This window comes from Gadus chalcogrammus, chromosome 14, assembly GCF_026213295.1.
Source record: "Gadus chalcogrammus isolate NIFS_2021 chromosome 14, NIFS_Gcha_1.0, whole genome shotgun sequence".
Lineage (NCBI taxonomy): Eukaryota > Metazoa > Chordata > Actinopteri > Gadiformes > Gadidae > Gadus > Gadus chalcogrammus.
This window is the reverse complement of record NC_079425.1, coordinates 16,061,837-16,089,271: the sequence shown is the minus strand read 5'-3', so window position 1 is coordinate 16,089,271 and position 27,435 is coordinate 16,061,837. Positions and strand designations below refer to the sequence as shown.

Here is a 27,435-nt window from a genome sequence, read left to right as displayed (position 1 = left end):
TCAAGGAATGGTAGATTCTTGTGGTTAACTTTTTCCCTACGTTCTGGAAACTGTCTGCCCTCCCCCAGGCTTCGTCAGCTATGACAACCCGGTGTCATCACAGGCGGCCATCCAATCAATGAACGGTTTCCAGATTGGCATGAAGAGGCTCAAGGTGCAGCTGAAGCGCTCTAAGAACGACAGCAAGCCCTACTGAGACCGCTGAGGCGCTTTGGACTTGGTTGAGAAGGGTGCTGTTCCCTGGTAAGTGGAGTGTGAATAAGGCCTTTTGCTTCCTGCACACCCACCCTGCCGCCCCCACTCTGCTCTCCCGTAACTCCTCCTCACCTCTTCCCTTTGTATATTCCAGGGTGAGTCTCTCTCTCTATCTCGCTGTCTCTCCGTTAGGCTACGCAGGCACTGAGACCATAGATACACACCGCTTTCGTTTTCTTTGTTTTCTTACGTTGGTTGTTCTTTGTGGAACAAAAAATAACTGGATTCTTGTGATCTGTTGGGAGTTTTGAGGGTTTATTTATCCTTTTTCTTTTTCAAGATGAGAAGGAAAGGCAAGTGTTTTTTGTAAGATGTTCTAGCAGCTTGCTGTGATAAATTATACATACATATAGGAATTTATATATATTTATACACGTTGTTCATTACTATTGATGTGTTGCGCATTGAATTTGTTGCCAAGATATGCCTGTTTTTTTTTCTGCTTTCTGCTCCGTGCTTCTACCTACTAAGCGTAACCTCTCCTAAGCACACCTTACCCCATCCCACATCAAGAAGGAAGCTTCTCTTTACCTTTCCTAAAGATGCTCTCTCTTCACAGTTGTGAAGAGAGAGAGCAGAAGATAGCTGGATTTGATACCGCAAACAACCCCCAAAACGTCCCCTTCGTCTCTGGTCCTTCCCTCTCTATGTTGCTCCTCCATTGAGAAGTTTTGCACTTCATACACCTGTGATGGACAGGCATAATAGATGAATATAACCAATCGGGGAAGAGAGGAGCTGAATGGTCAAAAATGTGAATTTTCTTTAGATCTAAATTGACTCATCTACGCGTCTTTTTTTATAGTTTCACAGTCTAATAAATTATTTAATATTTGGACGATACAGGATATATTTGCTAAATCTATTGTGTTTTTTCCTGTTAGTCCTTGTTTGCCTTCATCTCGGTCTGCATTGTGTGCAGTATGAGAATAATCCATAGATTAATCCTAGATTAATGCCGCACTTGCCTTTGGCTGGTCATTCTACAAAGTGAAGGTTGTTGGTCTGGTTCTGACTGAAATAAACCGCTATTTTGAATTTGCACTTCACGAGGCGGTCAGTGGTGTTTGGTCACCATATATGGGCTGTCATTCAATTCAATTTTCAATTCTGATCACCAAAGCAGCTACACCCTTGGCCCTATGTCAAATGCTGCAGTGTAAAGAGAGCAAGCATAAACAAGTCAATTCATCCAAATGTCAAAACATGATGTTATGGGTTAATTTCTCTGAGTCTATGATATCTGTAATATAGTTTATTCTGTATACATTGCCAAGTGTACATTAATCCTTAATGTAGTTATGATATCGTACTTCTTCAGTATATTTGTGCTTGTCATCATTTGTGTTCTGAAACAAACTTGTTTGTAAGAAATGTCCTGCTAGTTAGTAACAAAAATTATTGAGCAGGTTAACTGGTAACAAATTGTTTGTTTCAAACTATTTGTAAACGATTTTGATGATCGCATACTTATCTACTGAAGCCTACAGTACATTGTTTGTTTTAAACTATTTGTTCACGCATTTTGATGATCGCATAGTTATCTAAATAAATTTTGAAGAGACACGTTGTCAGTTTGTTAGACGTTCAAGAACTCTCCACATATTTCTATTTTTATTTATTTTTTAAGCAAGGGAGAGCAAAGTAAATGTCCATACGATGTATATTACCAACAAAAACTATAATGCCTTTTCTATTTTTATAAAGGTTTTATACTTCGTGTGTTTGGGACCTATAGGACGTTTCAAGTCCAGCTTCCTTAATTAAACTCATGGCATGTGTCGTTATCTAACCATCTCAGTGTTCTCTTATGGTGCTGTGTAATGCCCTAAGAAGTATGGAACTACGTGAGTAGGATCCGCGGCAAGTGTTGCTAATGACAATATCAAGCCCCCTTACCATGCGCTGTTGTCAGTTTCCTCTTTTATAAAACGAAAATAACAGAAATTATATCTTTCCTTCAATTATTATTGAAAGGAGTACGCCGAGCTATCTGTAAATTGCTGTTTGTCTGTCTTGTTAAGATTCAGATCAGTCTTTTAAGACCAAATTCATACTTGTGCTTCCAGAAGAGGAGTTCACTAGCCTGGGAACCAGACAAATATCTAGAGCTCATGTTTGATTTTTCCTGCAGTTAAGGTCTTGCTCTCATACAAAAAGATTTCTGCCTGTTACGGGATAGACCTACCATTCACAACCGTTTAAGATGAGGCAGGATAAATACGGGGATAGTGCAGAGGAGCGCTGTAGAGTAATTGTCTACAACAAAGATGGCTGTTGCTGATGTATAACAGTTTGTTGATTACGCCAGGGGTTCTAAACCACCGGGCAGCCGACCGGTACCGGGCTGCGGAGCATTGGCCACCGGGCCACAGAGATTTAGAAAAAAATATAAAGGAAACGCTTTTATATGCTTATTGCATACTGTTAACAGACGATGAACAAGCTCATCTTTGTTTTTATTGGCTCGATGTTAACACAGTATATCAGAATCAGAATCGGTTTATTTTCGCAGATTCTCACATAATAAAAACAAGGAATTTGACTTGGTAAAAATAGATGGCTAGTCTTGCCAGGGACCTAGTAAATAAGTCATAAGTTAATTAAAGGATAGGGTGCTCACATGGTGGAGAGGGGGGCGGGATGGTGGTGTGTGTCTGTGTGTGGTGGCTGTGCAGGGGAAGAAACTGTTCTTGTGGCGGGAAGTCCTGGTCTCCTGCCGGAGGGGAGTGTCTGAAAAAGACACTGGCCGGGATGGGAGGGGTCGGACGCCTTCTTCTTTTACCCTCCCTAGGGTCCTGGAGGGGTGCAGGCTAAGCAGAGAGGGCAGGCTGCAGCCACTTGCCCTCTCAGCAGTGTGGAAGATGCGCTGCAGTCAGTGTGCAGTCTTTCCTCGTCCCTCGCTGTGACAGCTGGGCACCAGACTCGGAGGGAGGATGTGAGGATGGACTCTAGGGTGGCTGATTAGAAGTGAACCAGCATTGAAAAGGCCAGGTTGCATTTCCTCAGCTGCCGAAGAAAGTAGATCCTCATGCCTACCCAGAAAGACATGCTGCTTCCTGTCGGACAGGAGTCAGTGATCCACCTGCAGGTTGAGTCAGGCACATTTCACTTGGGGGAGTTTGTCCTGCAACCTAGCCGGGATAATGGTGTTAAAGGCAGAACCAAAGTCCACAAAGAGTATCCTAGAATAGGTGCCAGTAGCGTCCAGGGTGCCATTTTGACTGTCATCCACAGACCTGTTTGACCTATAGGCAAATTGCAGGGGATCCAGATGGGGGTTGGTGATGGTTTTGAGGTGAGACAGCACATGGCGTTCAAAGGTTTTCATGGCTACAGTGGTCAGGGCTATAGGTCTGTATTCATTAAGGCCTGTGATCTTTGCTTTTTTAGGCACAGGGATGATGGTTGAGGCCTTGAAGCAGGCTGCCACCTGATTTGTCTCTGAGGTGTTAAAGGTGTCAGTGCACACCTCAGACAGTTGGGCTGCACAGTGCCTCAGGGTGAATCCCCTTGCGGGGATCTGCCTCTCAAACAGTATGTTCACATCTCTCAAGTATGGAGAGAGAGGCGGAGGTGGTGGGGGGGGCACCTAGAGTGACAGGCAGAGGAGGTTCAGGGTTTGGGGACAGGGTGGTTGAGCAGGAAGGTGGGGTGGTAGGGTCATTACATTTCCTGTCAAAGGCAGTCAGTCATTTAGGCAGTTGGCAAGTTGGTGTGAGTCGTTGGTGATGGTATTGGTAGATTTGGCTGAACCCCCCCCCCCCCCCCCCCCCCCCCAAACAGAGACAGAGTCACTGGCAGTGAACTGCTGCTGTAACTTTACAGTGTTCTGCTGTTTGGCATCCCTTACTGCCTTGTTGAATGAATACTTCAATGCTTTGAACCTGTCTCTGTCTCCACTCCTAAACGCTACCTCTTTTTCCCTCCTCAGCCTTTTGAGCCTAGCTGTGTGAACCAGGGTTTGTCGTTGTTGAAACATACCCTGCTGCATGATGATATGCAAGCATCCACACAGAAACTGACATGACGTCACAGCGTCTTTGTACTTGTCTAGGCTGTTGGCTGCAGTCTTAAAAACCTCCCAGTCAGTGCCCTCTAGACATGCCTTCAGGTTCTCCACTGCCCCATCAGTCCATTGTTTTGATGTTCTGACAGCGGGTTTAGTGAGCTTCAGTCTCTGTCTGTATGTGGGAATCAGGTGGACTGTGACCTGGTCTGACAAGCCTAGTGTGGCATGCGGAACCACACGGTACGCACTGCATATCGTACAACAGTGATCTACAATATTATCTCTCGTCAGACATTAAATATGCTTTGTATTTTGTGAGTATTGGCATGGGGTGGGATGTAAATGCCAACTAGAATAAAAGAGGCAAACTCTCGTGGGTAGTAGAAGGGTTTTCAGTTAAGTAAGAATGATTCGAGTTGAGGTTGTTGCTGATGATGATAGTTGTGACATTGTCACACCAGCCGATGTTGACGTAAAGGCATATTCCACCGCCTTTCGCTTTGCCGGAGAGCTCATTGTCCCGATCTGCCCGAAAGAGTTGGAATCCTGACCGATTTATAGCGGCATCAGGGGTAGTTTCACCCAACCACGTCTCGGTGAAACTCAAGGCAGCAGATGATGAAAAGTCTCTGGATTTCCCAACCAGTAGTTCATCCATCTTATTTCCCAGCTAGCGAACGTTGGAGAGGAAAATGCCCAACATTGGAGTTGACTTACCGTTGACTTACTCTCAGAGTTCAGAGTAAGTCAACGGGAACCGTAGCCCTGATGTCCATGAGCTTGTCTCTAGTATACGAGCAACAATACCCTTAGTTTATGATAAAATCAAGACAAAACAAAGCGCCATGAAGAATGTATAACAGTTCTGTTGGTAGACTGTTACTATCTATTAATAAAACTGTGTTTTTATTCTTAATAATGGTCCTACAGTACCTATGTTCACGGATACTGCTTCTATTACCATGCAGTTACAATAGTTTAGCTCCTGTTCATGTGAGGGGAATACACTTTATTTGTTTATAGGGCCTGTCTCAACACAACAAGATTGTAGTATCTGCAAACACATAGATAATTCTGCGCTATTTTTGGCGCTGTGATTCTTTAGAAAAGGTAGAAATAGTAAGAAATTAATAAAAAAGTGTATTCCCCTCACATGAACATGAGCAAGGCTACTGTATCTGCAATCCATGGAAGCGACTAACAGAACTCAAATGCAAACGTAGTGAATTTGCGTTCTGGACACAAAATTATGAATTTGAAATTACTAATGAATCTGGGTAAGACAGCCAAATTAGCTTAAAAACAGGACTGTTTGATCACTGCTTCATTGTAAAGATGTCCAAAGAGTTTCTGCTCATAGAATAGATTATGATCTGATGCGGCAGCAATGTGTTTATGGAAATGTGTAAGTGGAAAAGTAACAGTGTCTTGTTGGAAAGGTATTTGGGAACAGAAAAGTGTTCTCTCTCTCTATCTCTCTATATATATATATATATATATATATTTATTTATTTATTTCAAAAGGCTAGCAGCTACAAGGAAGCCGGTACATGTCTGTACCCACACTTTCCTCGTCTCTCAAGCTCCCTGTGCTCACAGTGTTGAATGTTTAGGTTGTGTGTGTTTATTAGTCTAAAACTCTGTGTGTTTGTAAGTGTAATTTTTATGTTCTTTCTCTCTCGCACTCTCCCTGTGTTCCATTGTTGTCGTTGTTTAACCTCAGTTTGTCTCCCTTTTGTGTTTTCTTTTTGTGTTTTTTATTCTAGATCTCTTCCTGCCCGTTTGTTCATCGTTTGCCCTAGCATGTCGATGTGAGGTCACAGTCCAATCGTCCAGTCCTTGTCCTCTACGCTTCTCTGATGCTTCTACTTTCACTTTTAATCTTGTGTTCTTGAGTTTTTGTTGTTCATTTGCATTTTTGAGGTTCCTCATTGGTCTGTGTGTGTCTCTGTGTGTGTGTTTGTTGTGAGGGGGGGGGGGGGGACTATGTTTTGAAAGTTGGATACATATTGTTGCTAGCAAAAAGATTATCTATTTTTCTAGTTCCTGATTAAATAACCACTAGATTTTGCTAATTGTTAATGACAAGAAAATAACAGTGCGATATATTTCTTTTTCTTTAAATTCTAATCTATGTTCCCGAGCAGTCTTACACACATCCTCCCAGAGTGATGTGTTGTGAGTTTGTTTTGTGTGTGCATAAGAGCAGCCAATAAGTTTCTCTGTACTCACTCTTGTGAATGAGTGACTGTGTGGGTCTTATAGGTTATGCAACTTTTTTTATGTGTATTTATTTCCATTTTGTTTGACCGAGGAATGAAATAGATTTTTGTTTTTGCAACACTATGCCTGCATTAGTTGATGCGGCAATCCTCTAGTTTTTTATTCAAGCAGCATAACAACGAAGAAGGAAATTGATAACACTTGAATCCACTCTTATTTTCCTATTTCATCTGTCGGCTCACGATTGGAAGCACGTGTTTATGCACTTTCTTGGGTGTGGTGAATTAACCTAAGTTTTACCATCACGTACACACAAAAAGCAGCGGGGGGTTGTCATTTTTGGACACTGTTTCTGATATTTTATGAATGCATTGTTCTTTGAACAGGCACTGAAATTCAACTCAAGCAAAATGTGAGGTAGTTTCTACTTCTAAAATGGTGCCAAATTTTTCAACACAGATTTTATTTTCTCCCTCATGCTGTTTCCTCTAAATCTTTAGCTCACTTCTTTGTTTCTTCAAGTATGAGGTTGGTTTGTTTGTTTATTTTTATGGTTTATCTAATGCGTTTACGTGTCCAATTTATAACTTGTTTGGAGTGCTTAAAACTTCTTGTGGGACAGCAAAGCTTTGGGTATACGTGCACCCAAAAATGTATAGATCTTTTCACTTGAGTGTGTGAGAGTTGTGTTCAGCATGTCCCAAGAGTTTTGTTTTAGCGGATGAAAACTTGTCTTGTGTGAATCACTTATCGTGTGTGTGTGTGTGTGTGTGTGTGTGTGTGTGTGTGTGTGTGTGTGTGTGTGTGTGCGTGCGTGTGCGCACACACAGATCTACACAAACGACAATACAATTTGGAGAACATCGGTTGTTCTCCCCTTGAAGAACAATGGAGAACTCGGCTGTGAGGCCCCCTTTCTCGAGAATGCGAGAATCATCAAGATACAATTGATTTAGGAGTTTTATTTTGGATCTAGGATGGCTCCAATACATTTACTTGTGAACATGTTGTTTTCTGAGTCTTTCTGCTGCTAGTATTTAACAAAATGAATGGATATTTCCAATTTTTATTGGTACAGTTTGGGTGATGTATTCTACTTTTTTAATTTAAATTTTCCACAATACCCATTTCAAAGTCATAAAGATAACGTAGCATATCTGAATGTCTACAACCAGACACAATGACCAAAATCCTTCTATATGTAGACAGAATGTTACCAGATTTTTCACCCATTGTTGCATTAAATTATAAACATTTTTGTTGATATACTTTGTTTTGCATTGTTGTGGTTTGATGTGAGATGTAGACTTTGCCGCAGTATTAGACAGCCAGTATTCTTTTTTGGGGGGTTGTTGGATATTTGTCTTGAATGTTAAATTTTTATTAAGGCATCCATCTTTATTTTCTGCAGGATGTAAAGCTAAATTGCACACTCAAGCAGTTGTTTTTGTGAGCTGATGTGACATTCATAATGGTTGGTTGGTTTGTTTTTGTTTTGGTTATGTACAAATAAAATGTTTGAAAAGACTCACAATACATGTGTTGTTTAAATTATTATGATAATAAGTTAATGTGTTAAAGGCCATAGATATAAACACAGATGTATCCGTTTCCTAGCAAATTCAAAACCGAATTCATTGCTCAACCCTACCCCTCATTCGACGGCAGAGTCAACCATGCAAGGCGACAGCCAGCTCGCCAGGAGCAGTTAGGAGCAGTTAAATGTCTTGCTCAGGGATACATCGACACTCAGCTAGGGGGAGCTGGAGATCCAACCAGCAACCTTTCGGTTGCAAGACAAGTGCTCTACCTCCTTAGCTAAGCCGCCCCTACCCAGTGACGTCATCGGTAGTCCCTAACCTGTGACGTCATCGGTAGTCCCTACCCGGTGACGTCATCGGTAGTCCCTACCCGGTGACGTCATCGGTAGTCCCTACCCGGTGACGTCATCGGTAGTCCCTACCCGGTGACGTCATCGGTAGTCCCTAACCTGTGACGTCATTTTTAGTCCCTACCCGGTGACGTCATCGGTAATCCCTACCCGGTGAAGTCATCATTAGTCATCATTAGTCAACTCGAAATACTCGAAATGCCCAACCTCCCCTAGCAGATTATCAGACACCTGGTAATGCTTCAAGGGACAGACTGGCTGCCATGGTCTCGGGCAACGAGTAAGTCTCATTGTAAAGATGTTTAACCTGAAATGGTATTTATATTATGTATTTTGTATTCTTATTTAAAGTGTAATAATCCGACGTTATGAATAAATATTGCACTTAACCCCTTACCCCTTGACAATAGATGGCAAAGTCACGCGCCTTCCGGTAGAGCCCATCGGACCTATGAGATCGAAAAATATGAATGGGTTTCAATGGAGAGAAAGTTATTATTTTCTGGTCATTATCAAACTTCTTGTGAATTTTTTTAGTTTTCTTTGGATGAAAATTAGCATTTAAATCCACAAACAACATATGTGTAATCCAGGGCATATAAAGACTGGGACCAGAAAATAATTACTTACTCTCCATTGAAACCCATTCATACTTTCGATCTCATAGGTCCTATGGGCTCTACCGGAAAGGGCGTGACTTCGCCACTCTATCAAGTGCCACCCGAGCTGGCCACCACAGTAATAAAATCCTGGCTAACACACACACACACACACACACACACACACACACACACACACACACACACACACACACACACACACACACACACACACACACACACACACAGTACAGGGCAATACATTTGACCCATCACCTTTCAGATTCTTCAGTTCTATTCATTTTACGTTTCGGCATTTTCAGCAATGCTTTGCGCTTTTCATTCAGCTGTCACTTTATTTGTTTCCAACCATTTACATTTTTTAAATGGGTTGCATGTTTACATTGTTTACTCCATTTAGACTTTTGAACTTTTGTTCAAATCCCTTCACTTGATTTAAGCCATTTAATGTTTCTTTATGTCTTAGTCTTTGTGGCTTTATTAAAAAATATTTTCAACCTCACTTTGTACTACAGCACTCATCACATTTTCTGCAGGAAATGCATTTTCTAGTTGCAGTTATTGTTTATAAGATTCGATGACATTAGACTCAATTTTTTTCGTCGTTTAGATGAATATACATGCTGCAATTTGCATATATTATTAAGCATTAGAACTATACAGACCATGTACAGAATGTGCCAAATACATATTCATATATTTTTTCGGTTGGATACCTTCAAAATCAAGCTCACTATCCGATTTGTCACAATCCCCTACCCTACCTTTAAGGATTTCTGGGAAAATTATCCAATTTCTACAAGAAAACATGCAGTTTAGATACGGGACTACAATGTAGGCCTATGTTTCTATAATTGAATCTGTCTTACTGTCAGACAACCTTTGAAGAAACGGAAGTGTTGGGTGTTACACACAACCCTGTTGCCCATTGACAATTTATCGATGTAGTCATTAAAAGCTTTACCAAATATAATGGTTCGAACCATGGAGGCGATAAAAACTGTATTTGAGAAATGCACAAAATAATGATTTACTGTGAACATTATGACTAAATGCGTATTGTGTGTATGTTTCATTCTCATTTGCGGTGTCCGTCCGAGCTCATCAAAACGGTAACACCAGCTCTTGCAAGATGGCGTTGACTTTGAAGGTTTGCTGTGCAGAGCTGCTGGCAAACATTTGGAGATTACGACTAGAACCTCGAAGGATTTCATCATTTAAACAGACAGGTAAAATATTAAGTTGTTTATGTTATACAACTCCGGCGGGGTCGGTGCTTATCATGAACTGGTTTCACTTGCCACCCACAATAATATAATGTTGTTGCCACCATAGCCAGAAGCGAAACGACGTTCGCATTACGAGCCCATTAAGTAACAAATCCCTCCATAGACTGCACCATACATGAATATATAGGTCTTATCTGATTGTATTTAATGTCGATAAACAAACCAATTAACGTTGCAGCTATAGAGCGCAACACTCACTGTGGTTCCGGAAGTGATAATCCCATTCACATTCTGCATGGAGGTTTTGATTAAAAGCCATTATCTCTTAACCATCAAATGTATACTTCCCAAGAGGTTGTGAAACGATGGTATGTGCTCCTGTAGAAGCCATAAGTTAAAGACATGTTTTCAGAAAAACATTTTGTATTAGGGAAGTCATGATTGGTTGAGCTCGATGTTTACCATGGAAACGTTTACCGCACCTGCGATAGTCATGAGCTGTGTTCGAAATCGTTCCCTATTCACTCACTCGCTATTCCCTATATAGTATTCATGATATAGTCCACTAAATAGGGAACGAACAAACGAGAATTCGGACACTACGCTGAACATTTCTAAACGTCATTTGCGTCAGTAAATGCGCCGGGTATTTGTGTGACGCAGACAGATGCGCCCACATCATGTAAACAAACCGGGCACTCACGAGGAAAGCTGGAGGTTGTATTGATGTTGAATGTTACATTTCCTTGTTCAAGGTTTTTTCTATTCATTTTGAATGTTAATTTTTCTATGTTAAATCCCAAATAAATTGTTGTGATTTCTAAACGAAAGGCGGAGAATCCATCATTAAAAGTATTCTTTTTCGAGGTTATTCAGCTTCTCCGGAAAAACAAGACCGCATTGCATTGTGGTATACGGGAGTAACATGCAGGGAACATTATTTTGGGTATTTTAAGTGCATTATATAGTGCATGAAATGAACCACTGAGAATTCGAAAACCACTACAAAATGGCGAGTACCCTAATATAGTGCACTATATCAGTGATAGGGAACGATTTTGAACACAGCTATGGTGTGTTCCTGAATCCTCGAACGCCAGACTTCCGAGTCGAAAGTCGAAGATGTCCCAGTTTTCTTGCGACATTTCTCGAAGGCACGCCCCCTTTTTTGTCTTCATCTTTCGAAAATCTGAGAGTAGACCGAGTGTATTTGTACCATTTAGTGTTAGAAATACAACAAGTGTCACATATGTTTTTTGTGGATTTTAATGATAATTTTTCATGTCAAGAGTTTGACCGTTTATTGTGCAATTGTTCAGTTAAAGGCTGTAGAGAAAACACAATGAGAAAGACTACACGTCTCGTCTGTGACATCACGCTCCCTGCTACTGGCGTGGACGAGACCGACAATCTCCCCATTGGCATAACTGAAACTCTCCACATGCCCTGATTTATAATTGTTTTCACCTCTTTCGATGCTGTTATCCTTCCCTTGGAAAAAAGCGGTGAAGTGGAGCAGAGAGATCGGCATGTCTGTACTGGAGTACCAAATGCGGGTGGTGACGTATATCATTCGTGTCGAGAACAGCGAAGATCTGTAGTTCACAAAGCGGCCTCACATAAATTGAAACGTTTACTGCACCTGCGAAAGTCATGGTGGTTCCTGAATCCTTGAACGGCAGACTTCCGAGTCACAAGTCGAAGATGTCCCAGCTTTCTTGCGGCATTTCTCGAAGGCACGCCCCCTTTTTGTCTTCATCTTTCAAAAATCGTAGAGTAGTCCGAGAGCAGTGATGATGCTCTCAAATGGCTGCGCCTGTGAAAAGATTTTTTTTTTGGTATTTGTACCACGTAGGTCATTTTAATGTCAATGTTAAATGCTCTTACACACTTGATTACATTTCTACTTTATTCCGGTCACCGATTTATAAATTGCATGGTCTTGCTGTGCGTGCAATACAATGTAAAGTTGTGTTTGTTTTCGGGCTGGTTTGCTAAAGAGGCTAATGTAGCTAACAATAAACAACGACTAGCCTATTTCATGACACAATCACAAAGACGAACAGGAATGCTATGAATGTTCCGAGACCGAAAGTGACGTCAAACGTGCAACTCGGAAGGTTGTCCGAGTATTCAGGAACACACCATCAAGCCATCGATTACCGTTACCAAGCATCGCATCTGTACCATGTCGATGACATGGGATGAGTAGTTCCTTCACTCGCAATGTCCACAGTTTTCCCTCAAAAATGTTGCTCCGAATACAATTTTGATGGCCACAAATAATTTGTGGGATAATTGGCTAGGTTTAAGGCTTAAAACTCTTACATATGGATGAAAAGTCAATGGAAAAAATGAATCATTGTTCTGGAACCAGAGCTCTTCAGAAAGGGACGGTAACTGTTGCACTCTTTTGCCACCTCATAGGGTTAGGGTTAACCCCAACTCTCAACGGTACCTGTATTTTATAAAGCTAATTCTCATGCAAAGGATTCTTTATTTTTTTTAAAGGTCTCCTGTTCCCTTCCTTTAAAAGTCACCGAAGTTCTCATTCAATCAGCGGTCCATCCAGGTATAGTAACTGCAGAGACAAAAAACAATGTAAAAGTAATCTGTCTCAAAAACATAAACAACATGCACTGCTTTTTCTCCAGTCTGGTACCCCTGACGTCTTTATCCAGCCCTCCCTGGCCAGAGGTGAAGTCCATCAGTTCAGAGGAGGAGCAGAGGCAGAACACAGGTGGGAGAGCAGAAAGTTTGATATCTTTATTAACCATGCTATGCTTACTCTTTTCTCAAACCTTTATTCAAGCTGCCACTAGTGGTGTGTTTATAATGTAATTTCGTCGATTTGGTTTCTGTTCAATTATTTTTTGTGCATTTTTACTTTCATACAGTTTGAGAAATGTCTGAACCTCATAACTGTGATTTATAAAAAGTTCTTGAATTTATTTGTTTTTCCTTTTTAAAGAAGATAAACTGTGAGGCTGCTCACTGCAGAGCCAATGGGTGACCTCCTAGGTCCAGCTGCAGCCCTGCATCATGTCCAGCCCCATCCCATCTCACAGACAACTTGGTAGCACAAGTTCAAGTCAGACTCTTATAGTATAGCCCAACAGTGTTTGTGTGTGTCGATGTGTAAAGCTCGTTCTGGACAGCCGTTGATTTTGATAACCACTACCGAGAGAGGGTTAGGCTTCCCGGACACGTATAGTATAATGCTACAATGTGTGGGGAGCTCGGTCAGTTATGGAAAAAATATGGTAATATGCTAAGTATCATTATTCTGCAAATTACACGGCTGCTTCAGAAGGAGCTGGCCACTGGAAACTTTCCATACAGATAGGGGAAATTTGCTTAAAGATCTCCTATTATACTACTTTTCTGGTCATAATTTCTTATTAATGACTCCTATAGCGCGACCTGACACGAATCACAGCACAAAAAAACGATGAAGATTTTCGGGAAACTCTTCCTCTCATCTGGGCGCTTTCAGCATTCTCTGTCAACACTTGGCTTCGACCTTCTTCGCCCCCTCGCCCCCCTCCTGCCAACCTCCCTCCGTTGTGATTGGTTAACTTCCGGAAGAATGAACAAGTGAATCGCGACCCGCGTCCCTAGTGTTTAGCGCTCTGCACAGCCACCCCAGACGGTCAGCAGGGATTACGTCTAAATGCATGTACGTCATTATTTGAACTTTAGTATGGTTTATCATGACTATAAATCATTATAACAATGTTTATAGGTCATAAAAGTCGAAAAAGCGTAATAGGTGCTCTTTAATGGTGTATATTACACTAATTGTTCCATTAAGCCTAATGCGCCGCTTTGCACTTAGCAAGAAAGCATATTTAATGATATAATGATGATGCCAAATAGTAATATTATATAAATTGCTGGAAATATTACGCAATCCAATCAGTAACCCTGTTCTTTTCATGTCTTTTCTCTCCAGCTGTGGTACAGAAGGTCAACAGTCTTATTACCAATGAGGAGTACGGGCGTCTTTTCGCAGTGGTCCATTTTGCCAGTCGCCAGTGGAAGGTAACCAACGAGGACCTCATCTTGATTGAGAACCATGTAGCAGCGGGGTGCGGAGACCGGATCAGAATGGAGAAGGTGTGAAGCCCAGTCTCTTTCACAACATGCTATACAAATTCACTTTATTTAACCCCAGGGGGATTACCGTTTTTGTCTACCATGCACACAGTCACACAACGTCTGAGACTTGTACATTCCATTCCAATGTCTTTGTCATTAAGATGAAAAAACGGTTTGCTATAGCCATAGTCATCCATTCCTTAATATTAACACATGAAGATAAGTCCAATAAATTAGAGCCCTATGAAATTGTTTTTCTTTTCCAAATTCCGTTTATTTTTTTCTCAAATTCTGTTTTCTCATTTTTTTATTTCCAGAATTCAGTTTTTTACGATTTTTGCAAATTCTTGCTGATTTTATCCTCGGATACTTTTGTGAATTAATAAAATGGCAACAAAGATATATAACGTACAATTTTAATGATGCACACAACATTGCAATATTTGCATTGCATTGCAATTGGAACTATGGAACGATAGGGAGCTGGATGGAGAGGCAGACAGCTGCTGCTATTACACAATGACAGTTTGTGGTTTAGGTATAATAATGATGATAATATAATAATAAATAATGCGGACAGCTCGGATTTGAAGATGTTTAGAACAGTCATCTGTAATGTCGGAGGCTGCTCTTATTATCGCGTAACTCTACCCCCTGTTGGTAATTCTTCACTAGATACAAGCTTTTTTATGGTTTCTAAGGGAACGGTAGACTGGGTGCAAATCCTTAATAGATTCCCGTTTGTAATCTGTGTATCGCTAGTTCTAGTTCTGGTGGTTTGAGGAGGCATGTTCTGGTAACACAGAGCTTTTCCTTCTTCTGCATCTTTGACGTGTTTCTCAAAGTTGTGAGGTGAAGATCCCTTCCAAAAACATTGCGATCAAAAACAGACTTATGTATTTATGACAACTCGTCTGTAATCGTACAATTATTATGTAATTTTGGTTACTGCAATAGAGTTAGGAATGGTTAGAAAAGGGTTTACAACTTCTGCAATATTCTTAGCTGCTCGATTGCAATGTTTGAATGTTACTTTTTTTTCCTTTTCCAGGTTCTGATGGTTGGAGGAGAAAACTTTACACTCATCGGGCGGCCAATTATTGGGTAACTTCCAAACTCCTATTGCTGAAAAGAAAATAATATTTCACAATTTGAAATGTTAAGATATGTAGGAAAGGCTCTAACATTTTAAATACATCAGAATTCCTTTCAGTGAGACTCAGAACATACATTTTGTTCTTTCAGTGAAAGGCACACTTTTGTCTGGTTACAATTATTATACTGTTAATGCTTTTTTATTAGTGGTCAAACACCAAAGTTGCTAGGCACCTAATGTTTTTTGCCAGTTGTTTTATTATTATTATGTGTTTACTTTATTAGGGTCCTACGAAAAACATATGAACCCTATTGTATTCGTCAGCAGAAATGATTACGTCATTCTTCCAAGTCCGGTATCATGAAGAATAGCCCCGATAACATAGCCTATATAATTTCAGTGCCCCGCTCCCACTATGATAACGCTAAACAGTAGGTCTAAACACTAAAAGTACACATCATACAATAAATTACAATACATGTTTATTTTTATTTTTATGTTACCCCTTTGCTGCTGTCGTGTCCCAGACCGTAGTCGAGGAGCACAGGGGAGACGTTCCCTGCAGGGTCGATGTTCTCTCGGGGTTAACACCCTTCGTTTTGACCAGCAGTGGGTCTGCTTATAGGTCGGAATGAGCGGCTGCCGATTATTGACTGGCTGGGTACTTTATTCTTTGTTTCACTAACTTTACAGTACACGTTTGCACAGACACAACTGGACTTGTTCATTACTTCACTAAACTAGCACACGCTACTGCTCGCCCTCCTCGCTCGTCCATTCGTGCACACACGCACACTGTCATACACTGTCACACACATACGCTTCTCTCGTAACAATTATTACTGACAACAGTTAGCTGAACATTATAGGGTCCTGGCCTTCCACTCCCGGTTTTCTCAGTTAAGCACACCTGGGTGACAGGGGCCGTCCTTATCCTGCCTCTTGCGAACCTCGACCCTACGTCATATCCCGCCCCTTGCAAGCCCGCCCCCCTAAACCCCCTGTTGATTTTACTGATGACAAAAGTACAAAAGATTTGCAGGCTTGTAGAACTCCTAAAAAGAGTAAGGGAAACAAAAAATGGGTCAGAATAACACGTAGGTGGCGCTACAACCAGGCCTGGATGTTCAGCATTTCAACAGCATGCCATTACAAATGGGAAGGTTCAATATGTGTATGCACCATTTTTCATGATGAACCACTTTCACATCGCAACCCATATGGTCAGACCATTTGGTCAAGTTAATGCAATGGCTGTAAGTCCAAACAACCACACATAAACTGCTTAGGTGCCGAAAGTGATGAAAGCTGATACTCGTCACACATGACCTAGGTGACTGTGGGCCTGTATTTGAAAAAAAACAAAAAACATTTGTTTGAACTTCTCTTGAGGCTGGGCCTCAAGGAAATACACAAATGTCAAGTTTTGATATGTAAACTTCCGCTAAACCAGTTTTAAGGCATACCAGAGCCATATTACCGAACCAACCAAGCTCACCATTCCTCCACGTACGGAAGACTTCTACTAAAAAAATTATACTCTAATGTCCTTAATGTCCATGTAGTGGACATGAAGGACATTAGAGTCATGACCATGACATGGTCATGACCATGACATGACCATGGGGTCGATGGTTCAAGTCCAACCCCCATTCTGTGAGACATGGCATGACACCAAATAATGTTTACCATCATGTATTCATGAGTCACATGTCACACAGTAGGACCCCATCATGGTTGCTTGCAACTATATTTATTTATTTATTATTATTAGTTGTGAAGTCTCTAGCGCTGCCAATGGGTCAAAGTTTCCTAATTTCAAATAGCCTTGTCTCAGGCCCAATTTGAAGCATTCTCTCAAATTGGGTGTCAATTGATTCATCTTCATAAGCACTCCAAATTGACCCTGAAAAAAACACTGCTTTTTATATCTTCCTTGCCAAATGACCAATTCAAACCAGTCCAACTCAAATGTATTCCCAATCTCATACAGAATAAACAGTATCAAACAGGCCTATCTCCTAAAAAGTAAATCCTAATCACACACGATTCCGAACCCATGTCTAGAGTGGAATGCCAGAAGATGAGCCATATCGACGTCTTGGGTGTTCTATAATTCCACTATTCACAAAAATGGCCGCAGTTCCTCGCCCGAATGTCAGATTTGACAGTAACCATCTTTGGGACAGTTGATGTCAAGGCTCTAATTGGTCAAATAAGATGATGGCGAATGTCTTAAAAATGTGACCAGAGGCCAAATGTGTCCATTTAGCTGCAAAGATCCAAAATGTGGGTAAACTTCAGCCAATCATCCAACATAAATGATCGCTAGTTATCAGATAGTCTACATTTTAATGCAGTGATATCCTACATACTGTTTTATTTCATGTCATGTCATGTTTTCTCTCAGAGCAGGAAAATATCCCAGTCTAATTAATTGAATGCATTAGAATTTCAACAATGTGGACTTTGCTCAAGAAATTGTGTTTATTTTTATTAAAATGTTATCCCCAGATGATAACCAACAAATCAATGCTGATACCTTTACAAGACAATTGCTAAATTGAATAAATGAATCCATTGGTTCAACAGACAAACAAAACTAAGTAGCACAGCAACAAATCATTGTTAGTAGGAGCAGTCGTCGTTGTTGCCCTTGTTGTAAAGTACATTTAGATAGAAAATCGACAACAGGTGGAGCTATTACTCGCAGTCAAACAAAATCGATAAGCCCCTTTATTCAATCTATCACAAGTCTGCTTCAAAGTTGGCCAGGGACTTGAAACTTGCCATATTTGCTTAGGATGTTGGCAAGCTAATGGAATATTGCAGTACTACGAGTTCATGCAATTAGATGCATTCTCTTCCGAAAATGCACATGCGTAGCTATATTTATTTTGTTGGATTTTTCGGGAACCTCAGTTTTGGAGTTTCAACACCAAAATAATATCCTACGATGGTAGTTGTTTTAAGGCTTTTTAAAATACATTTTTATAATGTTATTCAATAGAAACTGAATTTGGCAAGAACCATAAAATTAACGACTGAGCTATTTAAAAAAAAAAAATGCTGACATCAACCTCTTCGAAGGTAACCAACTCAAGATTTGGGGGCTTGTTATAGCTGAGGTGTTGATCAGGGACAATATACGGAAAAGCTATCACAAGTTTAAATTCTCTGCTGCCTTCTACACTGTCTGCTTGCTAGGATCCCCTTAACAAGCAACTAGTCGGCACAGAGAGGCGACTGCACACACACTAAATGTTTCATAAATGTTTCATTAATAGAGCTTTTTATTGATTAGTTTATTAAACCAGAATAGCAGTGTCTATTGCTTGGTTTACGCATTTTGGTTTGATCCTCTGAAGAGAACCCCACATTGGAGCAAACTACTCCAAAGCAAGAGAAGGAAAATAAAATTAATGCATTAAAAAACCCAATAAATGTAAATCAATTCATTGAGCTAGTTTGGTGTCACTCAAATAGTATAAATTGCATTACATTGTGGTTTGCCTGTTTCATAGTGGGCTCAGGTCTAACTCTTCACTCCCTATTCCAACTCCCCACCCTTTCCCATTGTTTCCTCTAGAAAGGAGTTGGTTAGGGTAGAGGCTACTGTCATAGAGAAGACAGAGTCCTCTCCCAAGGTCTACATGCAGTTCTGGAGGCGACACAGATTCCAGCGCAAGAAGAGTAAGTCTACCCATCACTGAGCCTCCAGATCGTCTTCAGTTCGTTCACCCTCTCCACTCAAGTTACATTTATACTACAATTAGCACTAATGCTAATAATAATGCACTCTGAAAACATGATTTAGGATTTTCCTAATTTAGTAAATTTACATAGTTTAATAATTATGAGTTTATCTGTCATATGCATTTTATTAAGTAACTTTCTTTTCCCCTTTTTATTCAGTTATCACTTCACCGCAAACAATCCTGAGGATAAACAGCATAGAAATGGTGCCCCGGCTAAAATGATTGTTATTGCAATAGTTGATTTTTGGACATGTTGAGAATAAATATATAAACCCCAGACAAATGTGTGATGTATTTTTGTTTTGCTTGTCCAAGTATGTGAACATTAAAGGTTGGGTATGGGATTTGCGAAACGCCAGCAGATTTTGAAAATACTCAACTCAAATGGTCCTACCCCTTCTCCTTCAACGCTGACTCTGACTCCACCCATTCCAAGTACATGGACGTGCAATCATGCACGAGCGAACCATTAGCTAGCTCCAATTGCTACCGCAGGATAACAACAAACAGAAGCTTGCTCTGGGTCACGAGCTTTGAGTACATGCACGAAGGGGTCGCGCAGGCCAGGGGAGGGGGAGGGGGAGTGCAGTACGACCGTTTGATTGACTTACTTACTTAGCAATGCCACTAAGTGGGTTTTGGAAATCATTGGCTGGAGTTTTTTTTTTGCTGCAATGATTGTAGCAAAAGTGTCAATTGCATGACTCTTTGAAGTTGTGATGCACAGGATAGGATTTGTGCACCAGTAGTAAACCTGTAGACCCTAGTATTTAGTGTTTACAATGGAAGAAAAAATATTTACGACTTCAAATGTACTGTTAAACATTTGTGACTTTTGAGTACACATGCAAAATAAATATCTACGTCTTCAAACTTACTGTTACTCATTTGTGCGTTTAGTGTACGCATACAAAATCTGCAGTCACAGGTGCTAAAGACTTTTGCTACAATAATACCTTCATACCAACCCCCCCTCTCCATGTCATGTACCCCAGGAGGTATAGGACCAGAGCCTGCAGGTTCATGAGGGATCCCCATCACCCTAAAAATGGTCTGTTCAGCTGCTACCGACAAGAACTAAGCAGCCAAGACTGAGTTTCTCCCACTAGGCCATCCAGAACATCAATACCAACCCCCCCAGTTCCCCCTTCAACTCCCTCACACACACTCTGACACTGTCCATCTCAAACAACACTACCGGTACCTGACAGATATTGGACATTGTATATACAGTCACCTCCTCATTCATTACACTGTTACATGCTGCAATAGCAAACCAGTTGTCGAATGTTTTTTTTCTTTTTGTGTCTCTCTGTTCACATTTCTTAGTCTGAGAGCGGGCCAGTGCCTCTCCTACTGATATCGGGTGCTATGTCCAACAATCCATTGGGTCATGTCCCAACAAAGACGAACAAACCAGGCCGTCTGGGCCATATACCTTATCAAGGGAGAGACTGCTTGGGTTCTTTTGTTATTTACATTTTCTTATGAATAATACTCGCCCCAAACCTTTGGCTCGTTGAGAAGAGGGATCGACAGCCAAGGAGCATGTATGGAGACTGCTCCTCACCCACCTACACCAAGACTATTCCATATGCTGTATAAATCCTCGATTAGACCATTTATTCGACCCTCTGATCCAACCTGTGAAGTTGCCTTGATTTTCACTTCAAGAATAAATACTATGATGAAAAAATACACAACACGGTGCATACATATGACAAATAAAACTCTTGAATCTTTGAAAAGGTGAACAATAATCTGGTAGCACGTCATGACCTGATCTATGCTGGTCACTTTAGTTAAGGAAACACTGTTTGGGAGGGAGCCAACAGGCTATTTCCACATATTTTTGGATAAAAGATATTTCATGTATAAATTAAAATAAAATATCTTTATTCATGTAACCTGTTTCTGGATTTATTTATTTATCTTCTAACATTACCCTGGTATAGATCCTGTAAAGAAACAATAACCATGCTATCCTAGCTTTTGGTGTGCCTGAATGTACACGGACCCATAGAAGCGAAGTCTTTCGACGACTATCAACAATTAAGTTCTTTTTTTGCATTTAACAGCACACTTGCATACTATTTGCCCAAAATGTGCCTTCTATAGCCGAAGACAGATGTTGAAACCTGTTTAGTGGTTCGGTCGACTACACACTACAGACTGCTACTGCAACCAACCAGCAGGCTACAAACTGGTCCAACCCATATCCAAGTTTACTAGTAGTAATCAGTCAGCTGATCGCTGACGTCAGCGTGCAATCGTAACGGCTGCAACTGGGTCGGCTTGTTTACATTATATTCAACTGATCTGCCTTCAAAGTTACTGGTCGTTAATAGCATTTTGGCAATCGTCAAACTAGATGGCAACTACCGTTACCACACAGCGGGGACAGGTAAAATATTGAACGTGATCGCGCCATGTAATGTGTTCGTACTGTCGCGAGGGAAAAGGCAGAGACGTCCAAGCTAGCCATAGGTGATCGATTAAACGAGACAGAATTGTTTATTCATTCATTCCGTCGAGTGGTACCGACACTGATTCACGATGAGTCGGTTCTTTATTTTTTTAGGGGGGCTGGTTGTAATTAAGCGGTGTCAGGCTAGATGACTTATGTGCTAACGTTAGTCAGACTAATGTGTGTGCTGCAACTATTCAAGCTCGTTGCGGGATTAGCTAACTAAACAGATTTGTCTTGACAGTATACATATTAGGGTACATACATTATCATGGTACGGTCAGTAACTATTGCGTGTATACCTTTTGATGAATAAGTATAACAAGTGAGGCCATACTTAGAAATTATAGTATTTAGGCCTGGCTTTGTGTGGTCCTTATTTCCGTATATCGGCGCTATCGCCAAACCCCACGTCGTGACGCGTAGGTTTGACGTTAATGCGAATTTACTTGATTTGGTTGATTGGTTCAGGTTTACATCGGGGACCTTCCCCAGGACTTCCTACGCATTGCTCCTTCACACCAGCAACAGCAGGTGCAACTGGACGCGCAGGCGGCCAGGCAGCTGCAATATGGGGGCTCCATGGCCACTGTAGGGCGTCTCAGTATCACTGTGGTACAGGTAGGCACAATTTAGAATCATATACGTACAATAATGGGAAACCATTAACGTGAAATGATTAGTGCTTTAAATATGCTGTTTACGATTCATCATCAACATTGATTCTGCTATATGGTTATCAAATCTTGCTTCTGGTCCAAATTCTGATCTAGGCAAAGCTGGCTAAGAACTATGGTATGACCCGCATGGACCCCTACTGTAGGATGAGACTGGGCTATGCTGTCTATGAAACTCCAACTGCACACAATGGGGCAAAGAATCCTCGCTGGAATAAAGTTATTCAATGCACTGTGCCTCCTGGGGTAGACTCCTTCTATCTGGAGATCTTTGACGAGGTGAGAAGGATTGGAGGCTAGGAATTTCATTTTTGGAATCTCCAAATAAGCTTGAAGGTAGTTTGACTTTTTATAAGTTTGTATCAAACTTGTATTTTTACCAATAAATTATAACTATTTCAAGTGTTGAAGCACAATCCCTTTTTTGGTACTTTGATGTTTACTTCACATTTTATAAATTTCTTCTGTCTTGCATGAATGCATTCCAGCGGGCATTCTCTATGGATGACAGAATAGCATGGACCCATGTGACCATCCCTGAAAGCCTGAGAGAGGGCATCATGGTGGACGAGTGGTTCAGCCTGAGTGGTCGACAAGGCGACGACAAGGAGGGAATGATCAACTTGGTGATGTCATACGCTGTGAGTGTTCCAATCAGGAAAGGGGTATTGCCAGGTCATTGGCTACATTGACCAGCCAGATTATTCCACGTACTACAAAAAATACACAATCACAATCTATAGCATGGCATCTATTAACAAGCTTATGTATTTGAGTAAATCATTGAGGTTGCAAAGTTAACTTCTGAGTATTAATATAAGATAACATAAATATAGCTAACATAATTTCTAAATCTCAGCTGTATCATTTACTTTTAGACAGTCTGCTATGTTGTTTTTTTCTTCGATTTCTATTTTCTGGTCTTCTACGCGGAAGACACTAAAGTAATTTACGTTCCTCAAAAGTGGTCTGTGAAGGAAATGCATAAGAGAATTCCATCCATAATAGATTTTTTTTATTTTTCCTTGTTTTTCTCGTATCTTCATGCTACCAGTCCATGCCAGCAGGAATGATTCCACAGCCAGTGGTCCTGATGCCCACGCGGGGGGGCCTGTACCAGCCAGGAGTGGGATACATACCAATAGCAGGTTAGAGGGATCCTTCAGGCACCCACCAATCAGACAAAGTGGATTTTTAAAAAGTCTATATTATTTTTCTCTGTTTGTTGTAACGAGCTGAACAAGTAGAGAAGATAATAAACACTGCCAGGGTTAGGTATACGATTCCCATGGCTTCCACCCATGCTAACAATCCCCTTACAGTATAATATATGATCTAGCACTGGCAGTGCTTATTAGTAATTTGGCTAATATAAAAGCATAGGAATGCATAATGTTGAATGAATACGTAACTGGAATATGAGACTGAATTCATATGTATTAAAAATCGAGTAATGTTATTACATAGTGACTGCAGTCAGCAACGAAGGAACATACCATGTCGATGACAATGCTATATACAATATGAAACAGTATCACACACATACACACAGAATATATGACACAACTTTTATAAACAATATAATAATGACAAAGGTTATAAGATGCATGAAACGTGCTAAATTATTGGGTTTTAACCATTGTGAAAAAGTTTGCATGGTTTATGGGCTGAGTAGTTCCTTGTGACTTCTATCATTGCCTTTTATTCCATTTTCCAAATTCTTTATTTCCCTGAATCAAATGTTTTATGGTCACGACTACCTTGACAAATGTTTTGTTTGGTCCCAGATTTAAAATTCTTTATATAACGATTTCACGAAAAGTCAATGGAGAAAATGAATGGGAAATTTAATTCGGGAACCAGAGCTGTTAAAAACAGGGGGCGGCCATTGTTGCGCTCTCTTGTATAAAACGAAAACCCTGGCCAGTGTGGGTTTACAACAAGCCAGCCCTCGGCTCCGCCATCTCCTCTAGCCATCATGCATATGCTTCTTTATACCCCCCACCCCCACCCCCACCCAACAGGTGTGCCTGGCATGTACAATCAGGGTGTGGTTCCCATGGCAATGCCGGCGGCGGTGCCGGTGGTGGCCAGCCAGATGGCTGAGTGCAGCGAGGAGGACCTGAAGGGCCTGCAGGACATGTTTCCCAACCTAGACCGCGAGGTGGTGCGCACTGTGCTGGAAGCCCAGCAAGGCAACAAGGACGCTGCCATTAACTCTCTTCTGCAGATGGCAGAGGAACTCTGAGGGCTGGTGTTTCAATCTACACCCTGGAACGTATATGCACATATATATTCTATACATACACACACGGGCATCCAAATTCAACATGTACAGTTATTGCCCAAGTGGCACTATAGCGCCGTCGCCTACTTGCATTCCCGTCATTTGGTTAGTTGATCCAATCACAGCCCTAGACCAACTTAAGCAGCAGCCATTACTGAACAAGCACTAACAATGATAGTTTTCTCCAAAAGTTTGTCTACACTGAAAAAGGAATCATGTGTGTTGTATCCAAGTCAGGCAGTACAGCCTATCAAGTTTCCTGTTTTAATTCCACACAAAGGGGCTTGCTTACAGACTCAGAATTAATCAACAATTGTTTGGGTGCCACTATGATGGCTTGGCACATTCATATGCCCATGCAGAATTGTTTTAAATTGTTCAATTCAGATGTCACTGTGAGGTCATTATTAGCCCATATAATTTTACAAAAATATTAACCATGTTCAGCAATCTAGCACCAAAACAGTGCAGAGAAAGGACATTTTGTAATGCAATGAGCTTAAGGATACCAGTGAGTTTAGCTAAACGTCCCTGTCGTAATACATTATGCACCCAGTTGTAGCTTTCTGAGTCAATACATCGAAAAATTTATAAATTACCAACATTTCTCTATCTTTAGTTTCTAGTGGTTTAGAAGAGAATGAGGACATCTAATGATCAATTAACAAATGTGGAAGGTTATATGTATACGTCAGGCTGCCATTTCATGAGGGCTGATATTCAAGCAAATCAGGAAGAAGCAAGTGATCAGACACCAAACAAGATATATGCTCGAAACGCTACCAACTCTGCATCACCAGAAAATGTAGCCATATATGGCATATTACTGCCCCATTTCTGCGTGGATGTCTAGACCCCTGATTCATATGCCAAAAAGGGAAGGAGCCAATCCAGTCAGTTCACATAACATCCATGCTTAGACAGTTACAAAGGTCAAGGAGATTGACTAAAAGGTTTATGTTGTAAATCCAGTAACAATGATATTTACAACTATGACCTGTTATCATTTATATCTGTTAAGCTTTTGGTGGGACCTGCTAGTCTGAAAGGTATTGAATGTTGCCTGCCAACGTTTTTTTTTTTGCCAACGTTTTTTGCGTGTGTTTCGCTTTAAAGATCTATATTTTTCAGAAAAGATTCCCAGTGGGTTGCAAATCTCGGTAGATAAATATTACTGGAGCCTTGTCAACATGTGCCATGTCAGGGTAATAAGTTTGTTGAAAAGTGAGTGTCTATTTATACACCATTGTTATTTTGCCGATTCAGTAATTGTATTGGATCTTTAAGTTATGAGCCACAGACCTTTGCCTTCAACAAATTGTTCGACCATGTTGCCAGAAGGATTTTGGACCTCTTGAATTGAACTACTTCCAAATATAAATCTTATGAACAGTGACACCCAATAGCTTAGCAAAGACTAAACACTATTATATTTGATATATTTATGGGACTCTGAGCTTGCGTGTTGGTTAATGAAGTCGTGATCTGAAAATCTCTGACCTTCTTCCTCGACTGGATTTTCTTTTGCTTTTGTTTCTCAATATGACTGGATCATAAATATGAGTGAAAATGTGTCTTTGTACTGAGTTCTGTTCACCAAGCATTTACTTGGCTCATGAGAAATTGTGAGCAGAAAAAACAATTCAGTTTTATGGTTGCAGAAAATTATATTTGATTCTAGTGACAAAACAAAACATCTAGTCTAAAGTAGATGTCAATACAAATATGTGGGAAAATATGTCACAACAAATGACACCTAGTACAAGTATTTGTTTCATTCTAGAAATTTGTTTCATTACAGTAAAATTAGGAAAGTCAATGGGGCGTAGCCTATATTCGGGATCGCGCCGATGGCTGTTCGTTTGCGTTAGCGTCTGCGGCGTCTCTTCCCTTGCGTCGCGCAGGCGGAGTCCTCGCAGCTGCACGAGTCCACGCTGGTGTATTGTTGTGTACGGGTGGAGCCGTCGCCACACGTCAACTGCACCTCCTTCACACTGGTGGTCAGCTCCTTGCAACATGCACACTTGTGCATCATCTTGTTTGCAGCTGCGGAGAATCTACACACCACACACTACAATTATTTTGTGTCGAGAAAATTTAGAAATTTGTCAAGAAAATGCATACTTTAGTATATAATTGTATCAGCTTTTTCTTGTATCATTTGTTTTGTGCTTCCCTCTGCAACAATTGCTTCTGCATATTCATTTCCTTATTGTTAAATTAAGGATAATCGATAGCATCGACTGCAGCTTTGAAGCATTAATTATGACGTATACGGCATTACACTTTATGAATGTGGAATCCATTATAGTATATAATGGATTCCACATTCATAAAGCGTTGTTCATACATACTGTAAGCAATCAGTTATCATTAATAAGATAATCACATAATAGTTCGTAAGATAATTTATACAGCATATGTTAGTAATGTACTTACTATTTACAATGTGTTAATAATGCTTCATAAACACACAATAATGCTTTATTCTTGATTTGGTCAGGTAGGTTTAAAATTATAGTGAATTATTTCGTGTTTAAAGTAAGGACTATATTCCTTATAAGCATTTTAATTATTAAGTGTTTATAAAGCATGATTATTAAACACGTAAATAATAGTTTATTAATGCTTCAAAGTTGCAGTTATGCTAAAGCGCCCCCGGATAATCTTATGATATATGGATCTCGATTACATGTGAACCTTCTTGTATCAGAGCACATCCCTAACACATGACTAACAATACAAAAGCTCTGTCATCAACTTGCTGGATAGTAGACCGTGTTCCTCTTTAACATACTTCTGACTGTTTTCAAAAGTTC

The 27,435-nt window shown here is 40.6% G+C and overlaps 4 protein-coding genes across 16 annotated transcripts in view; 3 read left to right on the top strand and 1 right to left on the bottom strand.

Annotated features, from left to right (window-relative positions):
* celf1 (cugbp, Elav-like family member 1) overlaps positions 1-8,364 on the top strand; it is a 36,274-nt gene extending 27,910 nt beyond the window's left edge. For 9 of the 12 annotated variants that reach the window (XM_056607538.1, XM_056607547.1, XM_056607540.1 and 6 more), the window contains exons 14-15: positions 69-243; positions 6,034-6,249. In XM_056607538.1, coding sequence (XP_056463513.1) covers positions 69-196 — 128 coding nt within the window. In that variant the 3' untranslated portion in view covers positions 197-243; positions 6,034-6,249. Of the gene's footprint in view, positions 1-68; positions 4,014-6,033; positions 6,250-7,320 lie in introns of those variants that run through there. The other 3 variants (XM_056607537.1, XM_056607542.1, XM_056607543.1) reach the window with 3 other exon arrangements.
* A 1,517-nt stretch (positions 8,365-9,881) lies between these two features.
* Positions 9,882-19,658, top strand: mrpl21 (mitochondrial ribosomal protein L21). 2 transcript variants are annotated; one of them, XM_056607551.1, is made up of 7 exons: positions 9,882-10,230; positions 12,742-12,802; positions 12,885-12,970; positions 14,186-14,349; positions 15,383-15,435; positions 19,017-19,120; positions 19,343-19,617. In XM_056607551.1, exons 1-7 carry the CDS (start codon positions 10,134-10,136, stop codon positions 19,405-19,407), a joined length of 630 nt encoding a protein of 209 aa, XP_056463526.1. In that variant the 5' UTR covers positions 9,882-10,133; the 3' UTR covers positions 19,408-19,617. The 2 variants fall into 2 exon arrangements, with proteins under 2 accessions (XP_056463526.1, XP_056463527.1); XM_056607552.1 differs by lacking the exons at positions 9,882-10,230; positions 12,742-12,802 and adding an exon at positions 13,202-13,306 and having other exon boundaries at positions 12,900-12,970; positions 19,343-19,658.
* A 1,761-nt stretch (positions 19,659-21,419) lies between these two features.
* Positions 21,420-26,887, top strand: tollip (toll interacting protein). The gene is made up of 6 exons (XM_056607550.1): positions 21,420-21,589; positions 22,124-22,273; positions 22,426-22,608; positions 22,818-22,970; positions 23,384-23,477; positions 24,354-26,887. The coding sequence occupies exons 1-6, from the start codon at positions 21,557-21,559 to the stop codon at positions 24,575-24,577; spliced, it is 837 nt and encodes a 278-aa protein (XP_056463525.1). The 5' UTR covers positions 21,420-21,556; the 3' UTR covers positions 24,578-26,887.
* LOC130403678 (mucin-2-like) overlaps positions 26,252-27,435 on the bottom strand; it is a 38,830-nt gene continuing 37,646 nt past the window's right edge. Inside the window, exon 50 of the mRNA XM_056608096.1 lies at positions 26,252-26,673. Coding sequence (XP_056464071.1) covers positions 26,484-26,673 — 190 coding nt within the window. The 3' untranslated portion in view covers positions 26,252-26,483. The remainder of the gene's footprint in view (positions 26,674-27,435) is intronic.